At 40.8% G+C, this 12,443-nt stretch overlaps 1 protein-coding gene across 4 annotated transcripts in view; it reads left to right on the forward strand.

Moving 5' to 3' along the window:
• Positions 1-9,553, forward strand: part of DENND2B (DENN domain containing 2B) — a 363,764-nt gene extending 354,211 nt beyond the window's left edge. For all 4 annotated transcript variants that reach the window (XM_033928054.1, XM_033928053.1, XM_033928056.1 and 1 more), the window contains 3 exons: positions 1,952-2,191; positions 3,982-4,068; positions 6,554-9,553. In XM_033928054.1, coding sequence (XP_033783945.1) covers positions 1,952-2,191; positions 3,982-4,068; positions 6,554-6,588 — 362 coding nt within the window. In that variant the 3' untranslated portion in view covers positions 6,589-9,553. The remainder of the gene's footprint in view (positions 1-1,951; positions 2,192-3,981; positions 4,069-6,553) is intronic.
• The last annotated feature ends 2,890 nt before the right edge of the window (positions 9,554-12,443 follow it).

A 12,443-nucleotide genomic window follows, 5' to 3' on the forward strand; every position in this document is an offset into this window, starting at 1 on the left:
TAACTAGCTCTTATCGGGCATTTTTTTTCTAGAACAGGGGTTCTCAACCCAGTCCTTGGGACACACCCAGCCAGTCAGACTTTCAGGTTGCCTACAATGAATATGCATGAGATAGATTTGCATGCACTACTTTCATTTTCTGCAAATCGATCACTTGCATATTCATGGTGGATATCCTGACTGGCTGGGTGTGTCCCAAGGACTGCCCTAGAATAATGGAGTTTGTGGTGTTCACTGAAAGCTCTTGTTCAATTTGTATCTCGTTATTTATGTATCCCATGATAACATATTAATGTGTGTTATGGTAGTTTAATGCACAATATTGCTGTTAACATATATTGCATGACAATAATATGTTATGACTAACAGACCTTAATAGTTTCAAGTTTTATTTATTTTTGATTAATCGCTTAATTAAAAATTTTTCTAAGCAAATTACAATAAATAAAATAACATGTCATTTTAACAAAGTATTAAAAACATGTACTATAACAAAGTATTAAAAATATAAAACAAAACAGGCAAACAAAACAAAAACTAAATAAAACAAAGCATAAAAGAACAATAAATAATATCAGAGAGAAAGTTAAAGAAAGGAAAAAAGGTCTAATAAAGCAATTTACAGGTTAAAAGCATCTGTGAATAAAAAGGTCTTTAAGTTCTTTTTAAAATTGTCTAGATTACTTTCATCTCTCAGTTGTAAAGGTAAGGAATTCCAAAGTTGTGGAGCTGTTACTGAAAATATTTCTTGGCGACGGGTTCCAATAATTTTTTAGAGATGGAATTACTAATAGTTTGTGATTTGTTGAACGAAGGGAACGTGAAGTATTATATGGTATTAAGAGTTTTGAATGTTAATAATAAAATTTTATAAGTAATGCGATGATTGATGGGGAGCCAGTGTGATTTAATCAAAAAAGGTGTAACATGATCAAATTTCTTACCCTCACTATATGAACTTTAAGCAGCAAGAATAATTTCCATTTTAACTATATGGACCTAATAAAATCTGAGAATAGACACTTTCTGTAGATTTGGATTTAATTACTCACCTTTCCAACCCCAGCTCGGGGTCAGTTAAAATTCAGATACAGTCAGGGGGGGTATCCTATGGGGGATGCAGAGGAGCCTCATTTGCATATGTCAGCAGAGCTGAAAAGCAGGACCACATGCAAAAACATAATTGCTCTGGTAAGACTGACCCTAGGAATGCACAGTACGTGGTTCCCTTTCCTGGTATCTGAGGTGATGGAGAGCAAACAGACTTGCCTGAGGTCACCGAATCAGTGGGAGAAGCAGAATTGAAATCCCAATTGGCCAACTGCTGTAACACTTCATTTTTTGCTAAATGTGAGAAAAAATAAGCATGTCTGCTTTATACCACTAATGTAAAACTGTTCTATATGAAACCTTTTGAGATATTATTATCCTTCATATTTTCTCAAGTATGATTGACTTAAATCTGTGAAATTTGTCTCTGACCTGAGCAACGAGACAGTTTAAAGCAATAGCCTCATTCTGCAACAGGTGATTCAGCAAATAAAGTGCATTTGCTTGATGCTATCGCTGTCCCTGGTTAGAAACATAGAAAAAAGCGGCAGGAAAGGGCTATAGCCCACCAAGTCTGCCCATTCCAAGTATCCCCCCCCCCCTGAGTTTACTCCCTTAAAGATCCCACGTGAGTATCTCATTTTCTCTTAAAACCGTCACGCTGCTGGCCTTTATCACCTGGAGTGGGAGTCTGTTCCAATGATCCACTACTCTTTCGGTGAAGAAGTACTTCCTGAAGTCGCCATGAAACTTCCCTCCCCTGATTTTCAGCGGATGCCCTCTGGTGGTCGAGGGTCCCATGAGCCGGAAGATATCATCTTCTGACTCGATGCGTCCCGTGATATACTTAGTGCAGGTCTTCAGCTTATGTCAGTGATTGCCCTTTTCTTTTACCCCTCAGAGTGCAACACCCTCAATGGACTTGTTTCAGAAGTTTTCATCCGATTCTTTGTGGAAACAACTGGCCACTATTCCCTCTTTTTGACTCAGAATGAACATGGAGAGCGAGTCTTTCAGAGGGAAGCTTTCCGCAAATCAGTGGCTTCCAAGAGTATTCGCCGCTTCCTAGAGGTCTTCATGGAATCCCAAATGTTTGCTGGGTTTATTCAGGACAGAGAGCTCAGAAAATGCAGAGCGAAAGGTATGAGATAAAGAGTTTGCTTTTCCCCCCTATGAAGCAGATTTTTTTTTTTTCTTCAAATTCTGAACTGGCGATGTTTTAATTAAATAAAGCAATTACATCATTATGCTGTTTGCAATAGAGATGGGCTGAAAAAACACATTCAAAAATGTCCACTTACAATTGTTGACCCAATAAGCTCCACTCACCAGAAAATACTTGGGAATCCTTTTTTGGGGGGCTCATGATCCATTTACATGTCTGTTGAGTGATCTGCTCATTGGTGCTTAGACACCATGAGTTTTTACTGTTGCTACTGAAAAATGGTCAGCTCAGTGTTTGAACGTTCTTAAGTCAATTAGGTTTGGCACCAAACACTCTTAGGGATTATCCTATTGATTAGCAAAGGCCTACTCTGGCTTACTCTGCTATCTCTTTCCCATAGCCTAGGAGCAATTCCCTCCCTGTGTACTTCTTTTCTAGTATTGTTCATTTAACAGTAAGACCATATCCAGGGCCATCCTTGAGGGGAAGAGGGAGGATGAAGACAGCCACCCAAGACTCTGATGGCCCTACATCAATTTTTGGGCCATGTTTTCCCTCCCATGAGGTCTAAGGCAAAGAAAAATAAGTTGCTACTACTCTGTCTGTGGGACTCAGAAATGCCATTGGGTTGACCTCACCTAGTCATGCAACTGCTATCATCAGAGAATAAATATTACAGGTAATACATACATAATCTTATATACATAATTTATGGCATCAAATTCTGTTAGAAGCCCTAGGCAAATCTTCAATAAAGAGCATCAGTATCCAAGTATTTTGAGAATTTACTACCCTACCCATCATACAAAGACAGGCAGCTTACAATCTAAATATAAAGAGAAAGAAGAAAAAGGGGTCAGGACAGGATATAAGCAGGTAGGGAGGTTGAATGACAATGTTATAGCATAGCTATGTTAATCATATGTAAAAATGTGGACTGATTATTTGAGCTAGTGTGATGGTCAGGGCCTATTGTTTTTCTGCCCCTCTAGAATCTGCTGTTTTAGATAACCACCTAGTCTTCCCAGAGTTAAGCCAACCCTAGTCCAGTTTCCATAGGAAATAGCAGGAGTATGCTGTACTTCTGTATAAGTGCTACAGAGCCACATAACATTTTACCAGAAAACAGGGAATCATGTTCCACTATACAGCACAGGAGAAAAGCAAACAACAAAAAAACCCAAAATACACCTGAAGGAAATAAGGCGAAAGCTAAAATGAAATGTTTAGTTTTGTGCATTTTTTATTGCCTCATCCTACTATATTTCCCTATAAAATTTCACTTAGTAATAACAAGGAAATGTACTTGTATGTCAAATAGCTTATTAGATAAGCGCCAGGACTAGTCGATGGCGTAGTAATGGGGGGAGGGGGGTCCGCCCCAAGCACCATTTTGCTCAGGGCACCAATACCCCTCCCCCTCTCCAACCCCCCATATCTTTTAAACTTTGGCGCAAGCAGCCACCAACTTGCTGCCCGTGTCGGCTTCAGCGCTTTCTCTGATGCCACTTCCGGGACCCGCACCCAGGAAGTGACATCAGAGAAAGCGCCGAAGCCAACGTGGGCAGTAAGTTGGGGGCTACTCACGCCAAAGTTAAAAAGGTACAGGGAAGGAGCAGGGCAGGGGTGCTGCTCACCTCGCTATGCCACCGGGATTAGTCTTTACTGTCTGCAGTAGTGATGGAGGGTGGCTCACTTGTAAGGGCAGTAGAGCCAAGGGCTACCATTTTATATATGGACTGATGTCTGCTTTCCTTTTTCCGCAGGTCTCTTTGAACAGAGGGTTGAGCAATATTTGGAAGAACTTCCAGACACAGAACAAAGTGGCGTTAACAAATTCCTGCGTGGGCTAGGTGGGTTCAGCCTTTGGACGACAAGGGAATAAATAAAAGGTTGCACAATTATTATGTGAGAACTCCGCTTCAAAGAATCTGAATGCTGCTCCTCATTAAGATGCTGAGCCATGACTTGGAACTTTTGGAAACCTCTAAGAGAGGGGTGGGCCACAGTCCAGGTGAGTTTTCAAGATGTCCACAATGAATATGTCTGAGATCTATTTGTATACAATGGAAGCAGTACACATAAAGCAGGGATCTCAAAGTCCCTCCTTGAGGGCCGCCATCCAGTCGGGTTTTCAGGATTTCCCCAATGAATAGGCATTAAAAGCAGTGCATGCACAGAGATCTCATTGGGGAAATCCTGAAAACCCGACTGGATTGCGGTCCTCAAGGAGGGACTTTCATACCTCTGACGTAAAGGAATCTCAGGCATATTCATTGTGGAAGTCTTGAAAATCTAACTGGTTTGTGGCCTGTTCTAAGAGCAGGTGAAATTAGAGAGTGGGAGATACTGGTACCTGCTCTGTTTCTATTTTGTTGACCTTGTTAATTGATGGAACTCCATTTTACGCTTAGTGGTCTATTTTTCAGAAACAGTGCAAAATAAGTTTTCCACAACCTCCCTTGTTTATCTTCCAATATTGCACAGACAACTTTTGAGATGAAAATTGCTTATATTCTATCTTCAAAAATATAAATACATAAACAAATCCACTTATCATAACAATTTCTTCACAGCTCCCCCCAAATATATATATTTTTTATTTTTTTTCAAAGAATAATATCTTTAAAAAGCAGTCCATAGCTCATCATCAATGTAGTTCAGACAGTGGTGGTCCAATATTAAAATATGTGTCAGAAACATTAATGCTATCCTGAAAACATGAAGGTGGGCAGTTCTCAAAAGGATTTGCTCATATTGTCAGGAACGGATGTTAACCACATAAGGTCCTCTTGTTTTCATTTTCCTGTCTGTGGGATGCTGAACGTTTGATCATATAAGTCACTATACAGACAGAAAAGGAACAAAACTGTTTCTTCTGTAAAGGTGGGAGGAAGGGGGGCTTAGTTATATAAACAGCAGTGAAATTCAGCCACTCTCCATATAAAAGTTACTTATATATGCCCTGGCAGCCAAATAACAGTTATGTGTGTATCCAGCGGCAGCACTGTATCATTACCTTGGTTGAATATTGGGCCCCAAGGATCAGTTTGAGGAACTCAAACACACAGTTACTTTTGAATTCTGCAGCACGGTTGATTACTGGTGCGTCGAGAACAGCTCATATAACACTGATTCTTAAACGATTCATTGGTTACTGATTCAACATAGGGTGCAACGTATTGTCAGTTAGTGCATCAGATAGTGTTATCATGTCTCTCCTGTTGTATTGAAGGGATGTTTTGAAATCTGTCGTCCATGAGATCTGGAACAAGCATGCAGTTAAATTCTAACAAGAGCAGGTCAATTCTACATTTAAGGATTGGAGGTGCTATTGGGGAGAAGGGGGGTGAAGTTTTGGAAACTGGCTGAAACCTTACAGCTAAGGACAGATTAGGCTTTAAGAAACTATTGAAAACATACATTTGCCACTGTATTTATGTGATGGGGTTTGACTGAGGTTGAGAAGTGAGGCTTATGGTAGGTCAAAGACTTGGAGCTCCTTTTACAAAGGCACGCTAGCTAATCTTGTGCGTGCGTTAAAAACACTAGCGCACCTTAGTAAAAGGAGCCCTTGGTTTGTTATTTTAAGTTATGTTGGATTTGCCTTTATAACTACTATGTCTGTATAGTCAAATTTTATGTCTGTTTCTCATGGGAACCGTTGTAGGCTATATGCACTATATAAACTTAGGGCTCCTTTTACAAAGGCCCGTTGGCAGTTTAATGCGCGTAATACCGCGCGCTAGCCGCTACCGCCTCCTCTTGAGCGGGCGGTAGTTTTTAGGCCAGTGCGGGGGGGATTAAAAGTCGCGCGCGTTAACCCCTTTAGCGTGGCTTGATAAAAAGAGTCCTTAGTATTAAATAAATACCGAAGATGTAGCTCAGCCTTTGTGCTGTGACCAAAAGAGATTTGTGCCATGCATTGCAAAGACACCTGTTGGCAGAAGAGCAGTGCTTAGGGCAGGGGTGTCCAATGTCAGTCCTTGAGGGCCGCAGTCCAGTCGGATTTTCAGGATTTCCCCAATGAATATACATGAGGTCTATTTGCATGCACTGCTTTCATTGTATGCTAATAGATCTCATGCATATTCATTGGGGAAATCCTGAAAACCCGACTGGATTGCGGTCCTCGAGGACCGACATTGGACACCCCTGGCTTAGGGTATTAATCGTGCAAGAGACTCTCAGCTAGGTACAATGGGAAAGGTTTAAAAGTGAGACAAAACCAGGCAGTTTCTGCAGGGTCTGATTTTACTACATGGATATCTGAAAATGTGGCCGTGTAAAAACTTGGTGCTGCCAACCGTTAATGGCTGAAATTTGTGTTTTCCACAGGAAATAAAATGAAATTTCTTCACAAGAAGAATTAACTGCATTCTACTGATGTGTACACCAAAAAGACTATTTATAACACACTGCATAGAACACAAGCAAAACTTTGGAAATCTGGAGAGAAACAAATCAAATGACTAAACAGAATAAGCTGACCGAAGCTTTATAGGACTGCAAACGCTGCTTGGCAGTGAGCCAAGAAGTTGTCCTCTAAGAACTCTTTCCCGTATTTGGATATGTATTTGTAAATATGCTGTGCTTTTTTGTCGTTAATGGAACAAGAAAAACTGTGGTAAATAATGTGTATATTCCTGTGAAATATAGGTGCTTCTTTCTTTAGTATGAATTGAGGTTTCTGCTTGTTGCAAATTATGTGTCACTGATTCACTCAGCAATAACACTGACTAAAGGCAGCACCGCACTCGAGCCTATTCCAGTATCTTCTCGACAGCTTTTCTTGCCAATGAGGCATACTGCTGCCAAAGCAAATCCCACTCCCCCAGCTTTTCACTCTTCCCTCAAGTCATCTGAATGTATTCCAGGGTGTTCTAGATTCTGGACAACATATTCTCGCCATCTTTTTTTTACTCGCTCAATGGGTCTTTTATTTTATTTTAGAGAACATTGTTCTTGGAGAGCTGAATATATTGAGTAAGAAGCCATAGACCAAAATGATTGGGCAAGAAGCTAAGAACCTCTTCCCATAAGAGAATGTTAAGAAACTAAAACTTTCATCCATATATGTTTTAGTTTTCTGGTTTTATAAACCCTCTCCCTGTCCTAAATTCCTTTCCTTGTGGATCTTAAGCACTTCATCTCTGTGGTGTGCCCGGGCCATGTCATAGTCTTTTATTCTTTTTAAACTGTACATATATATATATATATATAATTTTTTTGACTCTGCAATTTCCTACGGCTCCATTGAGCTTTCTGTTCATCTGGAACAAGGGCTAGGAGCTAGCTTTGCAACTACCCAGAGATTTTCCCGTGTTATAATATTCCTCCAAAGTATTTTAGTCCAATTGTTGCAGCAACTGTCCTTGGCTCGGGGACATAAAGACCAGCGCAGTTTCCAGAGCCCCGCAATCTTGGGCCCTAAATGCAGCCTCGTTGAGTTGCCACAGTGAAATTATTAACAACTTATTGTTCCACTAGGGCAAGGGGTTCTCAGCCCAGTCCATGAGACACACCCAGCCAGTCAGGTTTTCCAGATATCCACAATGAATATGCACAAGATGAATTTGCATGCACTTCTTCCGTTGTATGCAAAGCTACCTCATGCATTTTTATTGAAGGCATCCTGAAAACTTGTGTTCCTGAGGACTGGGTTGAGAGCCACTGCACTAGGGCCTGTGAGTACTGCTTCTGCAGCTTCCGGAGCCTTAACCAACCCAGAGTGGGTTGGGAATCACGCCCAGTTACTTCAGCATGGTAGAGTGCTCAACAGCCACTGAGCCAGCCCCAGGGAATGATGTTTTAATGGTGTACAGTCACCAGAAAAATATCCATCCAGACAAGCTTTTGAGATGACTTGGGTTGAAGGGTTGATTTCTGAGGGCAGGTTCACGAAGAACATCTATACCTGGATCAGTGACGGGTTAACCTCCAACAATCCAGGTCCAGTCTCTGAAGAATGACTTATTCCTGCACTTGTTTAATCCACACATTTGTTCAGTTTGAATGTGATTCAAACGATTCAGATTGATTCAAAATGTTGGACCAAATCCACAAGGAAAAAACATGATGTTCGTGGGGGTGGAGCTATCGATATGGGCTACTAGAAGGTAGAACGTGTGGCTCGCTGGTAGAGCTGCTGCCTCCACACCCAGAGGTTGTGAGATCAAATCCCAGTGCTGCTTCTTGTGATCCTGGGCAAGTCACTTAATCTTCCAGTGCCCACCACTTTGAATGCCAAAGCCACAAAAAGGCAGTATACAAGTCCCCATTCCCTTTCCCCCTACTGTTAACCTGACTTGTAGTAAAATAATCCAACTAGGATCCGGTGCCAAAATGACCCAACTTAACAGTAGCCCAAGTTGATGTTATCTTAGAATTTGTAATGAGCTCACATTGTAGGAGGAAAATACTACTACTACTACTAACCATTTAGTCATGTCCAACCCTTGGATACTCTGTAGACCAGTCCTCGCCACGTTTCCCTGTTTTCTACAGCTTCTTTCAATTGCTAGATGTTCATTCCTGTGTCATTCATGATGGTATCCAGCCAATGGGCCTTTGGTATCCCCTGCTTCCTTTTACCACAGACCATTCTGAGTAGTACCTCTTCTAGTGGATTCACTCTCATTACATGTCCAAAATAGGTCAGTTTCTGTCTGGTAATCTTGCCTTCCAGGGACAACTCTGGGTTTATATGATCAAGAACATCTTTGTTGGTGATTCTAGCTGTCTTCTCCAGAACCACAGCTCGAAGGCATCAGTTTTTTTTCTATCTGCTTTCGTGAGTGGCCATGTCTCACAGCCATATGTCGTGATTGGGAACATAATGGCAGTGATCAGTCTTTGTTTACTGGTGACTGAGACGTCCTTGCACTTCCATATGTGATCCATGCATACAAAATGAGCAAAGTTAGGCTGTGAGTGGAATTCTTGCATCACAAACTGTCAGTTCCAGATTTTATTGGAACCTAGGCATCCATCTCCTGAGTCCAGTTTGAATTCTAATTGGATCATCCAACCCTAATCTGAATCCTGTGGTAATTGAGAAGTCAAGAAAGGATTAATTGCATGAAGTTTCATTTAGTTTCGTTTTTTTATAAACAATTAACTTAAGAAAAATCAAAGTGCATTTGTTGAGGTACTTGGATCACTGTTGCAGAGTTTCTATGTTTTTAAAATTCTATGGTCAGTAAACTGCATATGTTCTGCACTATGATTTCTAAAATGAAGAAAATCTCATCATACTTTGACTTACAAGCTGCCACAACTGAGGTACATCCTTTTATAATGTATGTTGGTTTAATAAATTGTGTAAATATAGCTTCCTTTTATGACTGTTTATATTTATCAGAACAATTGTTATAATGATGCAAATCTCAGTCTATCTTAAATATGTACTTAAGTTTGTAATAAGATGTTTTTTAACCTGTGGAATATAATTAGCAGATGTTTAGTAAAGTATTTTGCTTTTTTTCAGAACACATTCAAAATATTGCCCAAATATGGGTTGTTAGAAGAACTGAATCTGATGGACCAACAATGTTTTTTTTTTCAATTAATATATGTAACTATGTGGGCGGTAAGCTGAATAGTAATGAAATAGCTAGACATCACAGTAGGAGTCGAGTCTGCTAATAAACCAAAATTGCATTAATGGCTATATTCTATTTATAACCAAATATCTAACTTGTTCCACTTAGAACCCAGTAGTTAAGAATGTCAGCTAGATCCTCAGATGCACCACTCCACGTTCAAACAACTTTCATAACGTTAAGCTTGATGGTGCATTATCTTCACCGGATCACTCTAATGAATACTCTAGCTCTAGCTGACATTCTTAACTACTGGGTTCTAAGTGGAACAAGTTAGATATTTGGTTATTAATGAATGAATGTCCAGCATTACTTTAAAGATAAAGTGCAGTGATTTGGATTATATTCTATTTATGGCATCCAAAACTGAACACCAGTCCAGAATGTGCACCCAACTAAATAGCTAATTAGTGACAAGCAATTCAACCCTAATTGACACTAATTTGTATTTCTGCACACATCTTGGTACATGCTATTTTATAACCATATGCGCCCAAATCCCATAATACACATCCCAAAAGAGTGGTGTGGCCTTAGGGTGCATGGGTTGGTCAAGGATGTTCCTAAGCTTGGCATGTAGTGTTATAGAATACTGGGCATGGTTTCGGCAGGCCTAAGTCCTAGGCACCAAAATGGGCAGAAGGAACAGAAGAACAAAAACCTTTCCGTGAATGAGACACCAGAAGAAATAGAATGGACAGCAGACCAACAGAAACTTGGAAACGATCACCAGTCAGACGACACTGTGATAAATGCATAATTGACACGAATCGTGTTTCGGCCTGCATCAGGAGTCAAACTAAATAAAAATAACAGACTATGCACATGTAAAAACTACTCATAAATACATCTATAATATGTACATATAGAAACTGTTAATGATGCAAGATGAACATTTATGCCTTAAAACAATATTTAACCAATATAAGAACATAACATAAGAACATAAGCAGTGCTTCTGCTAGGTCAGACCAGAGGTCCATCATGCCCAGCAGTCCGTTCACACGGCGGCCCATCAGGTCGAGGACCTGTATAGTAATCCTCTATCCATACCCTTCTATCCCTTTTTTCTTCAGGAAATCATCTAATCCCTTCCTGAACCCCAATATCGTACTCTGTCCTATCACACCCTCTGGAAGCGCACTCCAGGTGTCTACCACCCTTTGGGTGAAGAATTTCCTAGCATTGGTTCTGAATCTGTCCCCTCTTAATTTTTCCAAATGCCCTCTCATTCTTGTAGTTTTTGAACGTTTGAAGAATCTGTCCCTCTCCACTTTCTCCATGCCCTTCATGATCTTGTAAGTCTCTATCATGTCCCCTCTAAGCCTCCACTTTTCCAGGGAAAAGAGCCCCAGTTTCTCTAATCTTTCAGCATCTGAAAGGTTTTCCATACCTTTTATCAATGCAAAGGTAAAGTAAAATATCAAACTGATGAAGGTATAATAAAATTATGCCATGAGATAAAATAAAAACTAAAATCTAAAATAACAAAGGGACCAGGGAATATCTACTTAAAAATGTATTATGTATTAGACATAAGAACATAAGAACATAAGCAATGCCTCTGCTGGGTCAGACCTGAGGTCCATCATGCCCAGCAGTCCGCTCACGCGGCGGCCCAACAGGTCCAGGACCTGTGCAGAAATCCTCTATTTATACCCCTCTATCCTCTTTTCCAGCAGGAAACCGTCCAATCCTTTCTTAAATCCCAGTACCGTACTCTGCCCTATTACATTCTCTGGAAGCGCATTCCAGGTGTCCACCACACGTTGGGTAAAGAAGAACTTCCTAGCATTTGTTTTGAATCTGTCCCCTTTCAACTTTTCCAGATGCCCTCTTGTTCTTTTATTTTTTGAAAGTGTGAAGAATCTGTCCCTCTCTACTCTCTCTATGCCCTTCATGATCTTATAAGTCTCTATCATATCCCCTCTAAGTCTCCTCTTCTCCAGGGAAAAGAGACCCAGTTTCTCCAATCTCTCAGCATATGGAAGGTTTTCCATCCCTTTTATCAGACGTGTCGCTCTCCTCTGAACCCTCTCGAGTATCGCCATATCCTTCTTAAGGTACGGCGACCAATATTGGACGCAGTATTCCAGATGCGGGCGCACCATCGCCCGATACAACGGCAGAATAACTTCTCTCGTCCTGGTTGTAATACCCTTCTTGATTATACCCAGCATTCTATTCGCTCTCTTAGCGGCCGCTGCGCACTGTGCCGTCGGCTTCATTGTCATGTCCACCATTACCCCTAAGTCCCTTTCCTGGGTACTCTCATTCAATAACATCCCTCCCATCGTATAGTTGTACCTCAGGTTTCTGCTTCCCACATGCAGTACTTTACATTTCTCAACGTTGAACTTCATCTGCCATCTCGTCGCCCATTCCCCTAGTTTATTCAGGTCCCTTTGTAATTTTTCGCAGTCCTCTTTAGTCCGAGCTCCACTGAATAGTTTGGTGTCGTCTGCAAATTTTATTATCTCACACGTCGTCCCTATTTCTAGATCATTTATGAATATATTAAATAGTAGTGGCCCGAGCACCGAGCCCTGCGGAACACCACTTGTGACCCTCTTCCAGTCCGAGTAGTGGCCCTTCACCCCTACCCTCTGTTTCCTACCCGCCAA

This window comes from Geotrypetes seraphini, chromosome 19 (genome assembly GCF_902459505.1).
Source record: "Geotrypetes seraphini chromosome 19, aGeoSer1.1, whole genome shotgun sequence".
In the NCBI taxonomy this organism is placed as follows: domain Eukaryota; kingdom Metazoa; phylum Chordata; class Amphibia; order Gymnophiona; family Dermophiidae; genus Geotrypetes; species Geotrypetes seraphini.